General features: G+C 52.1%; 1 protein-coding gene across 1 annotated transcript in view; it reads right to left on the reverse strand.

The window, feature by feature from the left end:
• Positions 1 to 7,018: 7,018 nt before the first annotated feature.
• The window catches only part of LOC129706866 (ankyrin repeat and fibronectin type-III domain-containing protein 1-like), a 49,918-nt gene continuing 34,074 nt past the window's right edge, over positions 7,019 to 22,862 (reverse strand). Inside the window, exons 15-19 of the mRNA XM_055651454.1 lie at positions 22,688 to 22,853; positions 17,764 to 17,930; positions 13,515 to 13,731; positions 11,894 to 12,510; positions 7,019 to 11,149 (exon numbers count right to left, since the gene is read on the reverse strand). Of these exons, the coding sequence (XP_055507429.1) occupies positions 10,862 to 11,149; positions 11,894 to 12,510; positions 13,515 to 13,731; positions 17,764 to 17,930; positions 22,688 to 22,853 (1,455 nt within the window). The 3' untranslated portion in view covers positions 7,019 to 10,861. The remainder of the gene's footprint in view (positions 11,150 to 11,893; positions 12,511 to 13,514; positions 13,732 to 17,763; positions 17,931 to 22,687; positions 22,854 to 22,862) is intronic.

Here is a 22,862-nt window from a genome sequence, read left to right on the forward strand (position 1 = left end):
CCTCCTGCCCCGCTCCCTCCAGCCAACTCCCCCCTCCCCCTCTCGCGGCGATGAGCAGTTGCCTCTCTCAGCTCCAGGATGACTCAGACGCTGGCGCGGGTGGCCCTGACAGCCCCTGGCCGCTGCTCACATACCTCACCGCCTGCAAGCCTGGCCCCGGGCCCGGCCGGACCTGGAAGCCGATGACACAATGTTTGAAACATCAATTAGCTGGGAGTTCCTGAATGAATGATTCACACCTGCCGCTCAGCTGCTGCTCCGGGAGCCCGTGGGGAAAGGAGGACAGCATCTCTCCCCCAACAGGAACTATCTCCCAGCAGAACTATCCCCCAGCAGGAACTATACGCCAGCAGAACTCTCCCCCATTAGAACTCTGTGCCCCGGGTCTCTGCACCAAGCCTGGGCAGGTGACTCTCTGCCCGGGCAACATGGGGGTCTCTATCCCAGCGGTGGGGGGTCTCTCCGCTGGCTCGGGGCGAGAGCAACAGGCACTGGCCAGTGCCCCCACGCACCACCACCACTTCCCCTGCCGAACATTCAGCACGGGAACAGGCCCTTCAGTTCACAATGTCCGTGCTGAACATGAAGCCCAGTTAAACTAATCTCCCCCGCCAGCGCGTCATTCATATCCCTCATTCCCTGCATATCCAACAGCCTCTTTAGTGCCGCTGTCGTATTTGTCTCCACCACCACCCTGGCAGCACGTTCCAGATCCCCACCACCATCTGTGTAAAAAACTTGTCCCGAATATCTCCTTTAAACTTTGCCCCCTCTCACCTTAATACCACGGCCTCTAGTCTTTAACATTTCCACCCTGGGGAAAAGGTTCTGATTGTCTACACTATCTCTGCTTCTCATCATTTTATATACATCTATCAGGTCTCACCTCAGCCTCTAATGTTCCAGAGAAAACAATCCAAGTTTGTCCAACCTCTCCTGATAGCAAATAACTTCCAATCCAGACATAATTCTGGTAAAGGGGCTGTCCCACTTGGGCGACCTAATTGGCGAGTTTATAAGAGTTTAGGAGAGTTTGAAAAATGTCATGTTGAAGACCTCCTTTGACCATGCAGAAGACTAGCTACGACTAGCTACGACTAACTTTGGGGAAATTAGACCGAATAGTGGAGAGTGAAAACGACCTCCTTTGATCTCCTTCGACCTCCCTTCGACTATGATGAAAACTATATATGACTACCTTCGACTACCTTAGATTACCTTCGACTACCCTCGATTACCTACTACTAACGTGCCGATCTACTACGACTAAACCTACGAGTAAAAAATGTATCGATTTTTCCATGGCGACCAAGTACTCGCGGGCATTTTTTAACATATTGAAAAATACGCCGCAAACTAGTTGAGGCCTCGAGTACACGGGGCCAACTTTCGAGCATGAAGGAGAGTTACAAAGACCTCCTACGACCTTGTGTCGATCATGCTGCGAGTATGAGTCTGGGGTGACCCGAACTGCACACAATACTCCAAATGTTATACAGCTGCATCATGACATCGACCAAATGCCTCGACCAAATACTGTACCCCTTATTTACCACCCCATCTACCTGTGTTACCATTCAGGGAGTTCTGGACATCAATGTTGTTAAGGGCCATACCGTTAACTGTATATTTTCCCTACATTTGCCCTCCCAAAGTGCTCCTTCACCTCACACTTGCTTGCAGTAAACCTCCTGCTGATGAACAAGGTCCCGCTGATACCGAGCTTGGGTTCCCTGCTGATCCCTTCCTGGTGCTGAACCCATGGGTGAGCGTTTGATCTGAGCCAGAGACTCTCTCCCCCTCCCAAACGCCCCCGTGGACAGCCTGGCTGCAGAACGGTGCAAGTGTGAGCATCGATGGGCAGAAGGTACGTTGGGTGCACTGACTCAGACCAGAGACCATTAGGCGGGGGGGGGGGGGGGGGGGGGGAGAGCAGAGGAGAAATGAGTGGAATGAGGAGGTTAAGGAGTGGGAACAGGGAGGGGGGGGGGGGGAGGAAGGGGAGTGACGGAAGGGGAGTCTGGGGAAGGGGTGTGAGGGGAGGGGACTGAAGGGGGTGTGAGGGGTGAGGGGACTGTAAGGGAGGGGAGGGCAGGGTTGAGGTGAAGGTGTGAGGGGAGTGAAGGGGAGGGGAGGGGAGGGGAGTGGAGAGGAGTGGAGGGGAGTGGAGAGGAGTGGAGGGGAGTGGAGAGGAGTGGAGGGGAGTGGAGAGGAGTGGAGAGGAGTGGAGGGGAGAGGAGCGGGGAGGTGGGGAGCGGATAGTTGGGGGGGGGGGGGGGTGGGGAGGGGAAGAGGGGGGAGGGATGAGCCCCCATCATCAGCGGGAGAGTGGCTCGGACACCGTGTGGCCCCTCTCCAGGGCTGGGTTGTGGGGAGGATGTCTCGCTGCCGAGCTCCCCGCTCAGTAACTGACAGCCTCGTGTGCAGATACTGGCAACGCACTCACTCTGACCTCATGAGAATCACAGAGAAGCTCTCAAACAAACCCTCCCGTCTCCAAGTGATGCTGGGATCGGGTAACGCCGCGACTCCACACATTATCCGCTCATTAGATTCAGGTCGAGTCATGCCTGGCACAGTGCGAGGGTGCGCTGACTACAGGGGGGGGGGGGGAGGAGGAGTGAGATGGGGAGGGATGGTGGGGAGCTGGGAAGGGAGGAGGGAATGGGATGGTGGGAAGGGAGGTGAGGGGAGGAGAGGGGAGAGGAGAGAGGAGGGAAGGGGAGAGGCAAGGGGAAGAGGCAAGCGGAGGGGAAGGAATGGGAGAAGAGGGGAAGGGATGGGAGGAGAGGGGAAGGGATGGGAGGAGAGGAGAAGGAGAGGGGAAGGGATGGGAGGAGAGAGGGGAAGGAATGGGAGGAGAGGGGAAGGGATGGGAGGAGGCGGAAGGTGTGGGGAGGAGAGGAAGATGAGTGGAGGGGAGGTGAAGAAGCAGTTTTGATGTTCACTCAAGGTTCTGATCGAAGCCATTTCTTCACCCTTCAACCTCAGCCTCTGACATATCCCAAGTCCCCATCCCCATCATCTCTCCACCCCCTGAAATTCCTGTTTCCCCAACTTTCTTCCTGGCAGCCTTGCCCTGGGACACTTTCTTCAGATGGCTCTTGCCTTTGATTAGCTGCAATGACACAGTTCAGGACAGGCCCCCATTAGCCCACGATGTCCATGGACCATGCCTACATGCAGTGTCTGCCCCTCACGTGTCCGTCTGTCTGTTGCTCTCCTACCTCCCTTGCCCACCACCATTGACAGCGTGTTCCAGGCACCCACACCCTGTGGCCCGCTTGGATGGGCATCTTGGTGGGCATGGATGAGTTGGGCTGAGCTGTGTAACTCCACGACACTAGATGATGACACATACTCACCCTTCACTCTGCATCGCTCAGTGTTACTCCAACTTTGTTTTGCACTACTCGGTTTTGGAGCTTCAGATCTGCACCATTCTGCTGCTTTACAAGGGTTGTTGTATTTATTGTAGTGCTTATCATTACTGTAGGTGTGCTGTTTACTCCGTGAGCTTCATGTGAACAAGAAACTTGTTGCACCTTGGTGTCAACCACAATAAACTGATCCGAATCTTAAAATCTAGCTCTCCAAAATAAATAATGCCACCGGTCAGAGAGCAAAGAAACAGTTTTGGGATGTCCCAGTATATATCCTGATGAAAAATATTACATATTCCTGATGCCCACTGCCAACACAGAACTTGGAGAACATGTATTTCCGAGACCCCACCTGTTTACAGTTCACTGTGCCCATGCACCCACACCCAACCTCACCAGGACCGCAGTCTCATCCATACAGCACAGCGCCTGTCCTCACAACAGATCGCCTGTCCTAATAAAGACCAGGCTCTTTTCACAAACCTGGATATTTAGCAGCCACCCGACTGAGGTGGATGAGGTTAAGGGTGTTTGTTCTGAGGACAGTGAAGTCTCTGGGCTGCTGTGACATGGATTATCTCAGGTGATGAGAATAACTACAAGGGGCAATTGCCTTGCCTCACATGGGGTCTCCAGTCGGCATCCAACCTATTCCAGACTCTGCCTGGGAGTGTGTGATGGGACAGTGTAGAGGGAGACGGGATGGAGCAGAGGGAGCTCCACTCCATTCCTGATTTGAGCTAAGCCTTGGAGCATTATTGAATTGAAGCACCTGTAATTGGAATCCCTCAACTGATCAGTTTAAGGAGTCGTGTGTGAATTGTCTGTCCTTTAGTCAGGTGCCTGTCCTGGGCCTGTTGTGACACATGCTAGAGGCGTGTTGTTACACACGCTAGAGGCATGTTGTTACACATATGCTGGGGGCGTGTTGTGGCACAAGCTGGGGGCATGTTGTGTCACATGCAGTAGGCATGTAGGCATGTTGTGACACATGCTAGGGGCGTGTTGTTACACATGCTGGGGGTGTGTTGTGACACACGCGGGAGGCATGTTGTGACACATGCTAGGGGCATGTTGTTACACACGCGGGAGGCATGTTGTGACACACTGGTGGCGTGTGTGCCTGTCCTGGCGTGTTGTGACAATTACTGAGAACCACACAACCATCAAACATCAAGCCCAGGTCAAACACAGAGCTGCTCTGGGCAGGTTCCTCGCCATCTCTACACGCATGTGTGGGCCTTGCCATGTGCAGTCATAGACATGTACTATCGAGCCGCAGCAGCAAACATGTGGGAGGCAGTACACAGGCTTCGTTCATGCCTGGTATCTGCATTCAGTCGCTGGCAGCTGGATCCTGTTATTCTGCGCTCTGTAACTTCAGTCCAGCTGTTTTATAAACAAGTTATACATGAAGGTGATTAAATGGTGCCCGCAGACAGCGTGAATTAACAAAGACTTTTAATCTGATCATTCTTTAGCACCTCACTGTATTGTAAACAATTTATTTGGTGGGAATGAACAGCGCTGGTTACTGTCAAATGGAGTGGCTCAGCCTCTGGGTTACCTGTTGCCCTGCGATCAGCTGCAGGTTCCAGTGATCCTTGCAGATTCACCGATCTATGTTCATACGTTATAGGACCAGGATTAGGCTGTTCAGCCAATCATGGCTGATTTATCTTTCCCTCTCAACTCCATTCTCCTGCCTTCTCTCCATGATCCCTGACACCTTTACTAATCAAGAATATATCAATCTCCACCATAAAAATATCTATTGACTTGGCCTCCACAGCCTTCTGTGGCAATGAATTCCACAGATTCACCACCTTCTCAATAAAGAAATTCCTCATCATCTCTTCTAAAGGTACATCATTTTATTCTGAGGCTTTGGCCTCTGGTCCTAGACTCTCCCACTAATGGAAACATCCTCTCCACAACTACTCTATCCAGGCCTTTCACTATTTGGTAAGTTCCAATGAGGTCCTTTCTCATCTTTCTAAACTCCAGCGGGTACAGGCCCAGTGCCATCAAATGCACATCATATGTTAACCCAATCATTCCTGGGATCATTCTCGTAAACCTCATCTGGACCCTCTCCAACGCCAGCACATCATTCCTTAGAAAAGGTGCCCAGAACTGGGGTGGAAGATTGCAACCTTCATTTGGTCCGCCCTGTTTCGACGAATGCAATCAACCCAGCATGCACAATCTAATAAGATCAAATAGAACAAGTTGTTCTACAACTTTAGCCGATGCACGCCATACACAAGAAGATGATGAAGTGCCAGAACTGCTCTGAATTCTCCAAATACCGTACAAAGACTCAGCTTTACATCCCTGTTTATGTATTCTAGTCCTCTTGAAATAAATGCTAGCATTGCATTTGCCTTCCTTACTACCAATTCGACTTGCAAATTAACTTTTCGGGAATCCTGCACCAACACTCCAAAGTTCCTTTGCACCTCCGATTTCTGAATTCACTCCTCATTTAGAAAATAGTCTACGCTTTTATTCCTACTACCAAAATACATCTCTACACTTGGCGACACTGTATTCCATCTGCTACTTCTTTGCCCGCTTACACTGGTCACACGAGTTTGACCATCTTCAGCCTAGCACCAGCCTCAGTCGGCCAACACTCACTCACGATCCCTCATCCATGATTCCAATCCTGCAGGAGGTTTGAAAGACTAATGCCTGTGCTCTCATTTCTGGGCATCGAGTACACATGCTCCTTAGCTCCCTGCACCATTCTCCTGCTTGTCCATCTATTCATTACCATCAATATTTGCCCTTCCCTTCCCTCCTGTCCCACCACTGTTCTGGGTCCCATCCCCTCCCCTCCTCACTATTTTGCACCCTCCCAATAGTTCCGGCAAAACTTCCCACCAGGATATGTTCCCCTGCAGTCCGTACCTCTTGTTCAGATCACTGAAGAGGTCCCAGAATGCTGGAAATGTTCAGTAGGTCACTCAGCACCTGTGGAGATTGAGTAGTGTGCAACAGAAACAGGAGCCCGCATGCAACAACAACTCTTCACTGTACCTCGGTACACACGACTATAAACTAAACACAAAGCCCATGCCTCTCTCTGGCACGGTGGCAGCACGGGGCTGCATTGCTGCCCGTACCCTGCAGGCAGCCAGCTGCACTTGTGCAGAGTTCTGACGGCCACAGTAATCAGCAGCAGCTGCAACCTCCCCTAGAGGGAGTAAGAGGAGCAGACACAGACCAGGTGAGCTGTGTGTCTCTGAACCTCTGCCCCAACTCCACAGCCCAGCCCAGCCCAGCCACCCCACCCCCCCCCCCCCCCCCCCGCGGCCAGGCAAATGCAGTCACCGCCCTGCCTTGCTCCCCTCCTGCAACAAACCCACAGCAGTCCGGTTAGCACATGGCAGGAAATCCTTATGGGAACAAGGAAGTGCAGATGCTGATTTACAAAATGAGGCACAAAATGCAGGAGTAACTCCATTGGTCATGCAGCAGCTATGGAGAACTAGGATAGGCGACCTTTCGGGTTTGGACCTTTCTTCAAACTTAACACAAGGAACTGTTTTAACTGTAGCTGTTGGTTTAAGTGCTGGAGTAACTCAGTGGGTCAGGCAGCATCTCTGGAGAGCATGGACAGATGACGTTTCAGGTCGGGACCGTTCTTCAGACTGGGCATTCCCCTGAAATTGCTTTCTCTTTCATTCTTCTTTGAACTTCGAGCTTGCCTCATCAGTGAGGGGTTGCTGTCAATGACAAGAAGACTTTGTGTTGGTGAGCAGAGGTACAAGTGCCCTCAGCTTTAGACACCTTCACCTAGTTCCCCGGAGGTTTCACCACCTCTTTTCGGAGTTGGGGAGTGGAGTCCGGGATGTGGAGTTGGCCGCTACTCTGTCCGATCCCCGTCCTGGTCTTGTTGAGCCGACAAGGCATTGAGGCCAACTTGCTCTCTGCAGCTGAAGCACAAATCCAGGCCTCTGGCTGTCAATCTCTCCAGACATCACTGGGGGATCGTCAATGCTTTAGACAATAGGTGCAGGAGTAGGCCATTCGGCCCTTCGAGCTTTCTGGGAATTCCTAGTTTATTCAAGATAAGGAGGTACTTTGTCTCCTGATCTCCATGCAGCCACGCATTGTCTGATGAAGATGAACACATTTTTGGCTTAGTGAGTGTTATCCAGGCTTACAGCAAGAATAGTCCACAACACAGCCACTGGTCTGGTTGTGGAGGGAGCTTCACTGTGTGTCTGAGCCTGATGGTGTGTAATGGGATAGTGTCGAGGGAGCTTCACTCTGGCATGTCGCTGAGGATGATTTCACTGGATAATAGGACTCCTGCTGTAACACTCAGCTGCTTCACTGTCAAAAGAAACAATGCTGAGAGAAATAGAGAATCACCTGGTCTCACAAAAATAATTTTTAATCAGCTGGAAGATTTGTAGCTTCATCGTCACCACACACAGTACAGTATTTCACACACAGCTCACAATATTGGATTCAGAAATTAATTCACTTGATTACATCAAATCACCCGTCAATGAGAGATCAGCATTAAATCTCAACTGCAGAGAGGAAGTTACAGCCGGAACTTTGCTTCTCATCGTGCAGGGCCCCGGGTGAGACGTAAAACCACGCTTTCTGTCTGGTAAGAACTGGCAACATTCTCAACTTTATAACATAAAACTTCTCAAGGATGGTGCAGCTCACTGGTGCTCTCCCTAAAGTGCACTGTTGCCTTTTCCCCACAGAATGCCTCATTTTGAATCTTCTAACCCTCAGCTGTAAGGTGCTGCCTTGTGCTGGTCCACACCGAGTCCTTGCCCCAAATGTGCACCCACCTGCCTCAACCACCGTTCACATGGTCAGTGGAGCGTACAGGCCCGGCAGAAGTCAATGCTTTGTCCTTTTCACTCAGACTGTTGGCTCTGTCCAGGGTGAGACGGGCACTCAACATTCGCTGCCTCCCAACATTCTTCACGTGATGAGTTTGCCAATTGGTCCCAAAGAGAATCCTCTCACAATACAAAACATCCCATGCAAGTGACAGAGCAAGAGCATGTGCAATGGTGTTAGGACCAGCACCCGGACTCATGCATCCGTATCTCAAAAGTGTGCGAGGGACGCTGTAGAGGGACCTAAACCATGCCCTGGGAATGTGTGATGGCTTGCTGTAGAGGGAGCTTCACTCCGTGTCTGACCCTTGGACTCTGTGTCTAGACTATGCACTGGAAGTGTGTGACAGGTCTGTCGAGGAAGCTTCTTGCTGTGTCTATCCAGTGCTGTCCCTGCCCTGGGAGAGTTTGAATTTGATGCAAGTTATAAGAAGGGATTGACAACTTTGAGCCTGTGGAATGTTGTGCATGGCGTCACACAATGTGTGCCAGGTTTTTCCCAGATTAAGGAGACCTACTGGAAGCAGTGAATGCACCACAACTGAAGAAACACGAGTCAATCATTGCTTCATGTGGAAGGACAGGTGGTGCCTCTCCTACAACGGGTGCCCTGGAATGTAGCAGGGTGTTGATGGATATGGGAGAGTGGTCTGTAGTATCTTGGAAGGAATATTTCTCTGGAATGATGAAACGGGAGGAGAGCGGAAGATATCACATGACGTCTGAAATTGATCACAACCTTTCTGACTGTATGATGTTGGGTGGGTCAGAGGAGGAAACATCATTTGGAATGATGTCATCATTTGGAATGGTGCACAAGTCCCCAACTTCCTGAAAGTAGCAACACAAATAGTGGTGAAGAAGGCGTATAGTAAATGCTTGCTTTCATAGGTTGGGTATGAGAGTCAGGAGTATCAGAGTGTGGAAATCATGATGCTGCTTTATAGGGCTTTGGTTAGGCTGCATTTGGAATTGTGCGTGCAGTCCTGGTTGCCTCAGTACAGGGAAGACGTGGAGGCTTTGGAAAGGGTGCAGAGGAGGTTTACCAGAATGCTGCCTGGATTAGAGGGTTCTAACTTCAGGGAGAGGTTGGACAGACTTGGATTGTTTTCTTTGGAAGTTGCAGGGAGACCTGATAGAGGTTTATAAAATTATGAAATGACAGACTCACAATCCCAGGATGGAAATGTCAAATACTAGAGGGCATAGGGGGGCTTTAAGGTGAGAGGGCCAACATTTAAAGGGGATGTGGGTGGTAAGTTTCTTTAACACATAGGGTGGTGGTTGCCCGGAACGCATTGTCAGGGATGGTGGTGGAGGCCGATACAATAGTGGCATTTAAGAGGATAATGTATAGACACATGGATATGCAAGGAATGGAGGGATATGGAGCATGTGCAGGCAGATAAGAGTTGGTCATGGCATCATGTTCGACACACAGACATTGTGGGCCGAAGGGCGTGTTGTGCTGTGCGGTTTTGTGACTAGCCCCATCACAGGAGGATTTGAGTGTGGCTCTGATAGAGCTCTGGGCTGAGACAAGAGATATCAAGTAACTCCTGTCTTTGTTCAGACTGGGGTGCCCCTGACGTTCACTGACTAAATGAGGAGAGAAGTACTGTGTTAACCCCAGAGCTCACTTTGCTCTGTGTTGCTCCTTCATTCTCCTTAGCTCACCTCCTGAGGGATATATAATGAGCTGCAGGAAGTTAGAGCAGGTGGGCGGCAGGCAGTCAGTCTGCAAGGAGAGAACATCAGTCAGGAGAGCCCCATTATACCACAGATAAATTGAACTAGTCCTCTCTCTGCCTTCTCCCCAACTCTGCTGCTCACAAGACACTGACGCACCAAAACCTGCTGCTCCTTCCTCCTTTCATGGTTCAATGACTGGCAAACATGGTGCCTGCTCCCGGGGCCATACATATACACACACTAATACCCCAGCCGAGATCGGCACCAGAGTGCAGCTGTAGTTTGCTGGAGATGAGCTGTTCTCCACTCTCCTCCTCTGCATGGATGCCCTCTAGGCCACGAGGAGAGAGAGGAAGCTGCAGATGGAGATCACAAGTTACTGCAAGGCCATGATCCCAATGAGTGCCAGTGTAGACAGGTGTGTGCACAGACACCACCACTCCCCAACACGAACAAAAAAACTGCCCCCTTCATATAAAATATAAATAGTATAGGTTAATGCCACTCTGGGCATTCAAAGTCCATTCAAAGAGATGATCATGCTTTCTGCTTTTGGGGTTGGATCATTAGTTGTGTGGGCTCAGTCCGCACAGACCCATGTTGGAGATATTCCACTGAGTGGATTCCTCACTCCAGGTTTGAAAAGGTCCACGGTGTTGATTAAAGTTTGAGGATGTACAGACCGACAACACTCTCCCCCCTTCCAGCTTCACCACAGAAACTCCCGGCACAAACCCCGGAAACAATCCGTGGCCCTCTCTTCACGCTGCAAGTTAGCACAGTCTCGCTCTTTGGTAATATCAGGGGGTTATGTTGCAGACGGGCCCTTAGCGTGTGTGAGCCGTGCTGACGGGGCTTTGGTTGCGGCCAGTGTGGGAGCAGAGTGGTGATGTGGCTCCCTCCGACTCACACAGTGGTTGCCTTCCCCTGCTGAGTGAGCAATGGGGAACAGTCCCTGATGCGGACACACAAACGCCCCTTGGTCCAGGGGTGGTGCAGGGTCAGGGGCACAAAGTCATCCCGCAGCCACTGGTCACAGTTGTCCATGGACAGGACCAGGCCAAAGTCTTGCACCTGGTCCTCTGGGTACAGCTGGGCCTCAGTCCTGCCACTCATTCTCCTCACAGCCTCGTTGGTTTTCCTGATCACCGATGCGACTATCTCTCGTGCACTTGTGCTGTCGCTCACACACAGCTGGAAGAGGAGAGAACACGGTGGTTACTCACGGGAGGGGCGGACGATGGACGAGGGGGGTCTCCGTTTGTTCAGGAAGGTCGGCACCGCTATACAAAGCCCAGGCATCCGAGCCCACCCCTCAACCCACAAACACTGGTGCACTGGCATCCGAGCCCACCCCTCAACCCACAAACACTGGTGCACTGGAATGCCCGGCTCAGACTCAGAGTGGCAAAGGTGACAGGTGAAAGGTTGGGACCAGAGGTACAGAGGTCAGGACCCTAGACACTGTGTCCGTGAGGTTAAAGTCACAGAACAGAGAGTCCACAGGAACTCAGTGCCAGCATTGAGGTAGGGTGTGTGGGTGCTGGGACTGTGAGTGGGTGAGGCAGGAATGGGGGGGGGGGGGGGGGGGGGGGGGGGGGGGGGGGGGGGGGGGGAGTGGGGGTGGACTGGAACTGGCAGGGGGTGACGCAGGGTGTGGGGTGGATTGAGGGAGGAGAGGGATTGAAGGTGTGCAATGGAGGAGATGGACTGAGGGTGGGGCCGCACCAGCTACTGACCACTCCCTGTATCCGGAACCGACAGATTCACCGACACACATCCCTGGACACACTTACTTGCACACTCACCTGCACACACCTGGACACTCATCAGCACACACTCACGTGGACACAGTCACCTGCAAACTCAATTGGACAGACTCACCTGGATGCACTAATCCACAGACTAACCTGCACACTCACAGGAACACACACTCACCTGCACACTCATCTCCTTGGACAGCCCCGTCTGGTACTGGGGATAAACGTTCAACCTGACAGAGTCCAGGCCTTGCTCCCGCGCCTCTTTCTCCAGTGGCGTGTCCGTCTGCCTGCTGGGGTCGGGTGTTTGGGCCGGAGAGCCGGGCGGGGGCGAGGTGCCCAGGCTGTGGGTTGTGTCCAGCCATCGCCTGCCCACTCCCAGGGCACTTGTTGACGGTTCTGCTGGGCACTCATGCAGGGATTCAGGGTGAGGGCAGCACTGTCTCTGGATGTGGAAGGATTGGGGTGGGATGTCGAGGCCACTGGTGCGGACACAGTAGGCCTGCCTCTTCTCTGTGATGTGCAGTAGCTCCAGTTGTCTACTGGGGAGAACAAAGTCGCTGTCGTAGAGCGGCTGGGGGGCAGGCCGCTGGTGCCCACTGCCCTGGCACTGCCCGCGGGCACCGAGAACATCAGGGGGACCCTCCTGCAGCTTGTGGCCGGGTCTCTGGCTGCCGGTACCAGTGGAGGAGGGGATGAGGTCCAACTCCTTGGGGCTCTGAGCTCTGCAATCACGGGCACTTGCCGTGGACACAAGTGCCTCTGACCAACCTTCATCACCGTCCACAGGCGAACCTGGAATGGAAGCAGATCCCTTCAACACTGCCGCGGCGAACAGGACGGGGGGCGGTTTAACTTAATTTCACATTGAGTTTATTATTATCATGTGTACCGATGTAAAGTGAAGAGCTTTCTTGTTTCGTGCTATCCAGTCTAAGAAACAACTATACACGATCACCATTAAGTTGTCCTCAGCGTTCAGATGCAGAATAAACGGTATGGTGGTTATTGTAAGATGATAAAGTCCGATCAAAGATAGTTCAAAGGTCTCCACTAGGGTAGATTGGAGGTCAGGACCGTGCTCCAGCTGGTGATAGGACGGTTTAATTGCAGGTACGGATGTTGTCCCGTCAACAAATGACACTGGAGCTCATGGAGCAGAGAGAGAGATTTTTGTGCTCACTACTCTGATAAAGTCAACTGCTGACTCTACAACTTGGAGAAACCTGGGTCATTCTGTAATGGCACCGATGGAGTTTAGTTTAAGGTAGACACAAAATGCTGGAGTAACTCAGCGGGGCAGGCTGGAGGGAAGGAATGGGTGACGTTTCAGGTCGAGACCCTTCTTCTGACTTTAGTTTAGTTTAGAGATACAGCGTGGAGACAGGCCCTTCGGCCCATCGTGTCTGAGCCAACCAACGATCACCCCGTACACTAGTTCTTTCCCATACACTAGGGACAATCTACAGTAGCCAATTGACTTATAAACCTGCACGTCTTTGGAGTTTGGGAGGAAACCGAACCCCCTGAGAAAACCCACGCTGTCACAGGGAGAACGTACAAACTCCGTACTGACAGCACCTGTAGTCGTAATCAAACCCGTGCCTCTGGCGCTGTGAGGCAGCAGCTCTACCCGCTGCATCACTGGGCCTTCCTCAGTGCAACAATTCCCTTCAGGACAGGGATCAGGGCAGGTTGGGGCGAATCATACCGCAGCAAGTAAACAGAGCTGCTGCTGTCCGCAGTGCTGATACGTAATGAAGGACAGACCCAGTGTCCGGGCTTGTGTTGCATCTTACCTGCCTGTGGACTGAGATGTCGGTGCCTGGTCTCTGGCGAGGGTCTTGGCGAGGGCAGGTAACCGGGGCTGGCCGGAGATCGCGGTTCCTCCTTCCCTCCATCACCGCTAAAATCCAGCAGCCATCGCAGCGGGACTCCCCCAGAGGGCTGCTTGTACCTGGCGTACTGCAGCACATCCATGATCCACCGCACCTCTCGCCAAACCTCCTCCATTCTCTGAAACATTGGAGACCATCAGGTAAGGAGGTGTTCTCTGAACAAAGATCATCCCATAACCTCCCCCCCCCCCCCCCTGGCCACGACCCCTCTCCCCAGCCGCCTGGAGTCAGATCACAGACCTGAGCAGTGCACAGGTAGGACAGCCCAGTTGGGGCCGTTGGTGCTGGCATGGAGTCACTCTTAGCTCAGGGCCCAGAGCACGCATGAACCAGTCTGTGATCAGGTAATCCGGGCTGAGACGTACCTTGTGTGGCTCACATACATGACCCACCACAGGACACGGATGTTACAGTGGGCATGGCCTACATACATGACCCACTACAGGACACGGATGTTACAGTGGACACGGGACTGAGCAGCACACATGGGTTTATTTGCTGGAACAGACGTGCTTGGGGAATGGCGGTCAGTTGCCAACTCTGGTGGGATGATGGACAGGCTGTGGCCACCGAGACAGTCCAAGCTCCTGTTACGACAGACTCTGGCATACAGGAGACAGAGGCGGCTTTCACCCAGCTCCTGGCCTTGCTCCTGTCACACACACCCTGTGGCCAGCACGGGGGGCTCCAGTAGGGGATGGGTCAGACAACCAGTCAGACCCAAGGCTGTGCAAGATGCGCTCTGGCTTTCTAAATCCTTGCTTCAAAGTGGCATAAGAAGTGTGGAATTTTCCCCTGTGGAATCCTCCGCCTTCAGAACTATAATAAACAAGGTCTTTTAAAAGTAAGCAGGGATTTGAAGGGTTGTGTCATCTCAGAATGTTACAATCTGTAAACAAAGTGCTGACTGAACGTGAATGAAGTTTAACAGCACTGGTCCATTGAGTGAAGTCTGGGCAGGTTCGATGCTGCTCCGATAGTTTAGAGATACAGCGCGGAAGCAGGCCCTTCGGCCCAGACGTGTATGTCTTTGGCGCCTGAGAGGAAATTGAAGATCTTGGAGAAAACCCGCACGGTCACGGGTTGAACGTACAAGCTGCATACAGACAGCACCCGTAGTCAGGGTCGCTGGTGCTGCAACAACTCTACCGCTGCACCACCGTGCCATCTCCTTTTACTTTAATAATTTAAATTAACTATTTACAAAAAACACACATCACCATAATACGAAATAAACAAATATTCTTAAATATTATATAACTATTTCCCCATCCATATTGAGGATACCCTCCACCACACGCATTGCCCAACTGTCCTGGACATCCCCCATGGATCCCGTGGACAGCGCGTAGTCCCTTTCCAAAACCACCCGGGCACGGATGTAACCCCGGAAAAGGGGCAGGCCGCTGGCTCGGGCTGAGCCCTCTTCCGCCTGGCACCAGCTTGGCCAGGGCCAGGCCTAGGAGCAACCCAACCAGGACATCTTCAGTCCCACCCTCTCCTCTACGCACAGGGTGTCCAAAGATGAGCATGGTGGGTGAGAAATTCAGCCAGAAAGCAAGGGGCAGCACCTTTAGATATTGGAACAGGGGCTGCAACCTCACACACTCCATATACACGTGGTACACAGACTCTTCCAGCCCGCAAAAGTGGCAGGCGGCTGGCGAGTCTATGAACCGCAAGAGTAACAGGTTGCAAGGGATTCCTCGGTGCAGTACCCTCCACCCCAGGTCTAGATGCAGGAAGATTGTTCCCGATGTTGGGGAAGTCCAGGACAAGGGGTCACAGCTTAAGGATACAGGGGAAATCCTTTAAGACCGAGATGAGAAAAACATTTTTCACACAGAGAGTGGTGAATCTCTGGAACTCACTGCCACAGAAGGTAGTTGAGGCCAGTTCATTGGCTATATTTAAGAGGGAGTTCGATGTGGCCCGTGTGGCTAAAGGGATTAGGGGGTATGGAGAGAAGGCAGGTACGGGATACTGAGTTGGATGATCAGCCATGATCATATTGAATGGCGGTGCAGGCTCGAAGGGCCGAATGGCCTATTCCTGCACCTATTTTCTATGTATGTATCTATGTCCCCGATGTAGAGGGGGAGAATCCCTGCGTAGAGGGACCCCCACTCGGGAGCCTTCTCACGACCAAAAGGCAACACTGACCGCAACTTATAGTCCGGATGGTGGATCAGGGTGAGGAAGTGCTGGGTGTGGATGTGGAGCCCGTACAGGAGACGCTTCCATGCGTCCTGGAGGGAGATGAAGGGTGTCGAGGAAAGGCGGCTCACGTTGTGCGGGATCGGCTCCCGAGAAGGATGACGGCACCTGGGTGCGACCAGTACTTCCAGCTGAGCGGGGACCGTGGCACTGTGGCGATTCCTCACCAACACGAGGAAACAGGAGGTACAGTGGGTCACTAGACACCCCCCCCCCCCAGCCTGTTCCAACATTCAATGTGGTCACGGTGATCAACGTGGCCTCAACTCCTCTCCATAACGCTTTTCTACACTTTAATTGTTCAGATGTTTATCCACCTCCATTTCAAACACTGCTAACAATTCTTGGAGCCCAGGAGGCTGAGGGGTGACCCTCCAGGGGGTTATAAATTCATGAGAGGCATTGATAAGGTGGATGATCACAGTCTTTTTCATTAAGTCTTTTCCAGTAAGTACATTTATATTACAATATACATACTAATCATCCCTCCTCCACCTTTGTCCGAATCATTGAACCATATCACAGAGGGCAGAGGTCCCAGCACTGATCCCCAATACTGTTCTCTGTCACAGACCACTTGTTTCAAAGAGCACATTTATCCCAACACTGTTTTCCATGAGACAACTAGTTCACAATCTCTATATAATTTCATACAAGACTCTGACCCTGTTCTAACAGATTCCCTCTGATACCAGCCTCTTATGTGGCACAATGCCTTTTGGAAATCTAAGTACACTACATCTGCAGTGTTCCCTCGACCAACTCTGCCTGTTGAATCCTTTGAGCAAAGTTGTCAAACATGATTCACCCTTCATAAAACCCCTTTGAGCAGATTGAAGTATCTCCAGCTTTATTTAACGATTGGCCTTTTCACCTTTGACTGTTGACGGCAGTGTCCATCCGACATCAGTGATACACTAACGGGCCCGGACTTCCTGCCTCAAATTGGCCGCTATCCATCTCCGGTTCCCTCCTGGACTTTGGTGAATTGTGGAAAATGTCAACAATGGGCCCACTATCTCTGCAGCCGCTTCGGTTCCAAACCTCGCCTGCAGTCCGTCGGGTGACTTGGCAACAGGTCCACCTCCAGTGCACTCCGTTTCTCCGATGCTGGGGATTTTTGTAAGTTCTACCACGCACGCTATGTGAAATTAGCCCCGTCTGATTTAGTTTAGTTTAGATACAGCGCGGAAACTGGCCCTTCTGCCCACCGAGTCTGTACTGACCAGCGATCCCCGCACACTAACACTATTCTACACACGCTAGGGACAATTTACACTTACACCAAGCCAATGATGATATCGAGGGATATTAGCAAACTCTTCCACCGTGACAACTGATACAAAAACATTATCTTTGTTATTAATTGCTCAGCCTGATTCTCTAGAGGACCTATGGTCACCACACTCACCCTCTTCCTATTTATATTCCCAAGGAACTTTTACTGTGTGATTTTACAGCATCAGTAAGTTTTCTCTCAAAGTTCATTAGTTTAGTTTAATTTAGAGAAACAGCCTAGAAACAGGCCCTTCGGCACACTGAATCTGCACCGACCAGCGATCCTCGCACATTAACACTATCCTACACACACTGGGGACAATTTACATTTATATCAAACCATTTACTGGGTAACCTACAAATCCGTCGTCTATAGAGTGTGTGAGGAAACCGAAGATCTTGGAGAAAACCCATGCAGGTCACGGGGAGAACGTAAAACTCTGTACAGACGAGTGGCCGTAGTCAGGATCGAACCCGGGTCCCTGGCGCTGGGAGGCAGTAGCTCTACCACTACACCACCATGCCGCCCTGTGAGCTTTGTAGTATTCAGCTGGTGGTTCAAACCAAGCTGCTGCCCTCTGACCCCCCCCAGCTCTGGCTACATTGTGCCCCCCCTGCCCACTCCAGCAGTATCACCTGTGGCCCAGTAGCTCACCTGGGTGAAATCCTGGACCTGCTGGTGCCTCTGCTTGGCTGCCACCACCTCGGAATCGGAGAAAGCCTCGCGGAGCGCCTGCTGGGACAACAGTAGATCCAGCTCCAGCAGAGCCGACAGCTGGCAGTATAGGCTGATGAACGGCTTGTCGTAGCTGAGGAAGTGAACTGAGGGAGGAAGAAGACACAGAATCACACATGGATCTGGGATCGGTCCCAGCAGCAACGCTGCATGTTGGTCACCACTCAAGTTGTCCTTGCTGTGGTTGTAAAAAAATCTTACAAATTGTCTTCAGACAAAAAAAAAAACCCAATAAGCACCTCTGCCATCGTCTTCTCAAAGTGTGGTCGATACAAGTTACAGGGTCTCAACAAAGTAAGCATGCAGGTACAGCAGACAGTGAAGAAAGCTGATGGCATGTTGGCCTTCATAACGAGAGGAGTTGAGTATAGGAGCAAAGAGGTCCTTCTGCAGTTGTATAGGGCCCTGGTGAGACCACACCTGGAGTAATGTGTGCAGTTTTGGTCTCCTAATTTGAGGAAGGACATTCTTGCTAATGAGGGAGTACAGCGTAGGTTCACAAGGCTAATTCCCGGAATGGCAGAAGTCATATGATGAAAGAATGGATCGACTGGGCTTGTATTCACTGGAATTTAGAAGGATGAGAGGGAATCTTATAGAAACATATTAAATTACTAGACTAAGTGGGACCTGTTGGGTCCCTGCATCACACGGGTCCCTCAACACAATATTCCACCTCTCCACCAATTCCAATATTGGCGGCCAGTGGGGAGGGGGGAGCGCTTTCTGGAGCGCTGGTATGGGTGTTGTGGGCTGATGGAACTGGTTTCCAGAGGGCTAGTATGGGCATTGTGGGCTGAATGGATTCTTGGGCTGGCGGCTCCGTCATCCAAGCCTGTTGTGCTGGCAGCTCACTCACTCATGGCTGGTGGGCTGGCAGTTGACTCGCGGCTATTCCTTGAAATTCTATTTCAAGCAGGGTGCAAGGCCATCAAATTTAAGTGCAGTTTCTTACCACTTCAAGCAGGGTGCAAGGCCACCAAATTCAAGTGCAGTTTCATACCATTTCAAGCAGGGTGCAAAGCCACTAAAGACAGCGAGTCGTGACCTCTCCCTCCCCCATCTTGCAGAGACTGAGCCACGCCCACACTTCTGGGTTTTATAGTCCCTCCCACCAGAAGGGGCATGGCCTTCATGGCGTGATTGACAAGAGAGAGAATCTCAACACTTTTTAAACACTGGTAACTCTTTTATTTTTCATCAATGGGAAAATTCCTCTTGTCCTGCGCAGCGGAGGGGGACTCTGAGTAAGATGGCCAAAAATCACAGCCGTAAGTGGCAGCGTGTTTTTCTAAAATCAATATACATAACAACAGGAAGTGGTCAAGATCAGACTTTTAGTAACATAGATTAAGGGATTGGACACGCTAGATGCAAGATGTTCCCGATGTTGGGGGAATCCAGAACCAGGGGCCACAGTTTAAGAATAAGGGGTAGGCCATTTAGAACTGAGAAGAGGAAACACTTTTTCACCCAGGGAGTTGTGAATTTGTCGAATGGCCTACTCCCGCTCCTATTTTCTATGTATCTATCGACAGAAATGCTATTTTCTTTAAATAAATTCCCACACTGACAAGGAAGGCCCAGGGGAGCAGAGCAAATGTACAGTTCCAAGCTGCAGTGCCTCGACTTTATCTCTGTGGCCCCTGGTGAAGGCCCAGTGCCGGGGATCCGTGACCACACGGCACGGAGTGATTTGTCAACACCAGGCGTGTACAAAACCACAGTGAGGGGAGGCCGCCCGGCCCATCGCCATCGATGCTGACCGGTTGAAAATAATCCCGAGCCCATCCTCATCGGTGGGTCCACAGTCTGCAACACATGGCTCTGGCCTGGCACTGACAGATGTGATGCAGGTTCTGCCCTCTCAGATCCTCAATCCATGGCTGTGAACACCTCCCTCACCATCCCTCCAATCCACTACCAATTACTTTTAGTGCCTCTCTGTCCACCTGCTTACACCCTGAAAGTGGCAACATAAGTAGATGGGGTGCTAAAGAAGGCCTTCGGCGGTCAGGGTAGTGAGTATGAGAATCAGGATGTCATGATGCAGCTGTACAGGACTTTGGTTAGGCTGCAGTCCTGGTTGCTCCAGTACAGGAAGGGTGTGGAGGCTTTGGAAAGGGAGCAGAGTGATGCCTGGATTAGGGGGTATTAACTGTGAGGAGAGAATGCACAGGCTTCGATTGTTTTCTCTCGAACGTTGGAGGTTGAGGAGAGACTTCATAGAAGATTATCAAATTAGCAGGCATAGATAGGGTAGACAGTCAGAGCTTTTTTACCCCAGAGTGGAAATGTCAAAGGCTATAGGTTGCCATCCCCTGCAGCAAAGAGTTTTGCTGTAGTTTGTGCTGAGATTGGCTGGCGTGGGAATGTCAGGCGGAGTTTTTAATACCAGGTGGCAGCAGAGGGGATGAGGAAGGCAGCAGCGGGTACGACACAGAGGGGTGGAAGGTCGGGATCAGAGGGCAGGGTGTCTCCGTGCATGGATCTGTGGAAAGGAGCAGGGAACGGCAGGAATGGTGCGTGAGTCCCAGCGGATCGAGGGGCCCAGGACTGTCTCCACACCATGGGGTACAGGAGCGAGGGAGTTCAGCCCAGCATGAGCAGGAGGAAGGGGAAGAGTGGATGGGATACTCGGAGAGGGAGATGGATGAAGCTGTTCCTGAGAGCAGGTCATTCAAGGCACTGGGCAAAAGCACCATCTCGAGCCCAGTTACTGTGGGGAGATGGAACCTGAGGGTACAAGGGCCCTAGACAGGAATGGTCACGGAGGGCCGGAGATGGGCAGTGGATGGAGGCTCAACATCCACTCCGCAATAACTGCACGGCTGCCCAGCCCCGCAGCAGCACTGCACATCACTCGATTCATCACTTATTGATCACAATAACTATTCACTAAACTATTTCCAGGAAGAGAGTTGTAATCAAGGCTTGGCAGACCCAGGCAATCCTGCTGGTGTTGTCAGTGAACATCAATGCATCCCACCGGAAACCCACACATACTTGTCTGTTGTGGTCGCTGGGCACGGATCAGACACCACTGGAATATTTTCCCTTTTCCTGTGCTGCCTCTGAACATTGAGGTGGGAGGGGAGTGGGAGTTTCGGGGCTCTGATGTACCTGGCCAGGATTCCCACTGACAACGGAGGCAGGCAGCAAGGCACTGGTCAACAGGCAGAGCACATCAAACAGTTTCAACAAGGATGGTGGTGCCAGGACTCGATGGCCCGAGTTATAGGGAGAGGTTGGGCAGGCTGGGCATGCAGATGGCTGAGGGGTGATTTATAAAGGTGATTAAAATCATGCGGAATCAGTCTTTTACGCAGAACAGTGGAATCAAGAACCAGAAGACATAGGTTTAAGATGAGAGGGGAAAGATTTAACAGGAACCTCAGGGGTAACATTTTCACACCGAAGGGGGGTGGGTATATGGAACGAGCTGCCAGAGGAGGTTGTTGAGGCAGGTACTGTAACAGCATTTAAAACACATTTGGACAGGTAATGGACATGAAAGGTTTAGAGGGATATGGGACAAATGGGACTAGCTTAATTGGAGCATCTTGGTCAGCAGGGACGTGTTGGGCTGAAGGGCCTGCATCTGTGCCCTGTTTGATACTCTCCGACTCTTTCCCAAAAGCAACTTAAAGGTGTTCTGTGTTCCTGAGAACACTACGTGAAAATGTTGGGAGAAGGAACAGCAGCTGAGCCCACTGTAAGGATCCCTCCTCACCAGCAACAACAGGGCAAAGTCCCAGCCGGCCGACCACTGGCCCACAGGGCTAGTGACCACGGGCAGCAAGGGGGCAGCACCGGAGCAGGGGGGGGGGCTGAGCCAGGCCCCTCTCCACAGGGTTGCGAGACGCAAGGCTTTCGTCCTCCCTGGTTGGAGCCAGCTTCTGTGGGACTGGATCCACAACACGGTGACTCAGAAGCCACAATGTTTATGACTAAACCAAGCTGACACTCATTACTGTCTGATGACTTTAGTGCTGCTTTGGCGCCTGAGGTTTTAAACTATTTCTCACAGCTAGCAGGGGCTGAGGGAGGTAGTCTCAGCTCCCTGCGGGGAAAAGCAAGGCACACGTCTGTACCAACCGCTGCCCCGTGAATAGCAGTGAACTGGACAGAGAAAGGGTGTCGCATGCTGGAAGCACTGGGGTGGCTGCAGTGTCCACAGCATCTGTGCCGAGAGTGAGCGGCACAGCAAGACTGTGAGAGCCCCTAGACTGGCAGGCACAGGGCGGAGGGCAGCTCCTGCCACTGCCAGCAAACTGACCCACAGCTCCAGTCACACGCCCCCAGACCACTAACCCACAACTCCGGCCACTGCCAGGCCACTGACCCACAGCTCCCCAGATCACTAACCCCAGACATCCACCACCCACTGACCCCGAACTCTGGCCACACCACGAGCAAGTTTGTAGGTGAGAGAGGGGAGATGGAGAGGCTGAGGTCGCCTCTGTGGGTGTTGCACGACAACCCGTACAGGGAGCACCCCATCGCTGCATGGTTGCTGTCGACGCACACGCACACACACTCGCACCCACACACATGGACATACATGGGCACACGACACACATACACACCACACATACACACACCACACATACTCCTACACAAACCACACACACACACCCTGCCTCCCTGCCTCCCCACCAACACACACACAGATTCATACAAGCACAAAGAAACACACACTCAGACTGACACACAGACCGACACACACAGACAAATACACACACTCACACACATATACACACGCACACTCTGACACACTTTGCGGGTCAGTATGGGGTGCAAGGGTCGGTGGGGTGGGAGTGTGTGGCTGCCGTTCACTCACCCAGCTCGAAGCTCTGCAGGGGCATGGTGAGCAGGCCCGAGCGGGGGCAGGGAGTGACCTGCCCTGGCGCCGTGCACACCTCCTCCGACGGGGGCAGCAGGAGGAGGAAGGACAGGTCATCCGCAAACTCCAGCACCTCCTGGCTGTACAGACGGTACTCCTTCACCTGAGGGAG

Source organism: Leucoraja erinacea, chromosome 20, assembly GCF_028641065.1.
Source record: "Leucoraja erinacea ecotype New England chromosome 20, Leri_hhj_1, whole genome shotgun sequence".
In the NCBI taxonomy this organism is placed as follows: Eukaryota; Metazoa; Chordata; class Chondrichthyes; order Rajiformes; family Rajidae; genus Leucoraja; species Leucoraja erinaceus.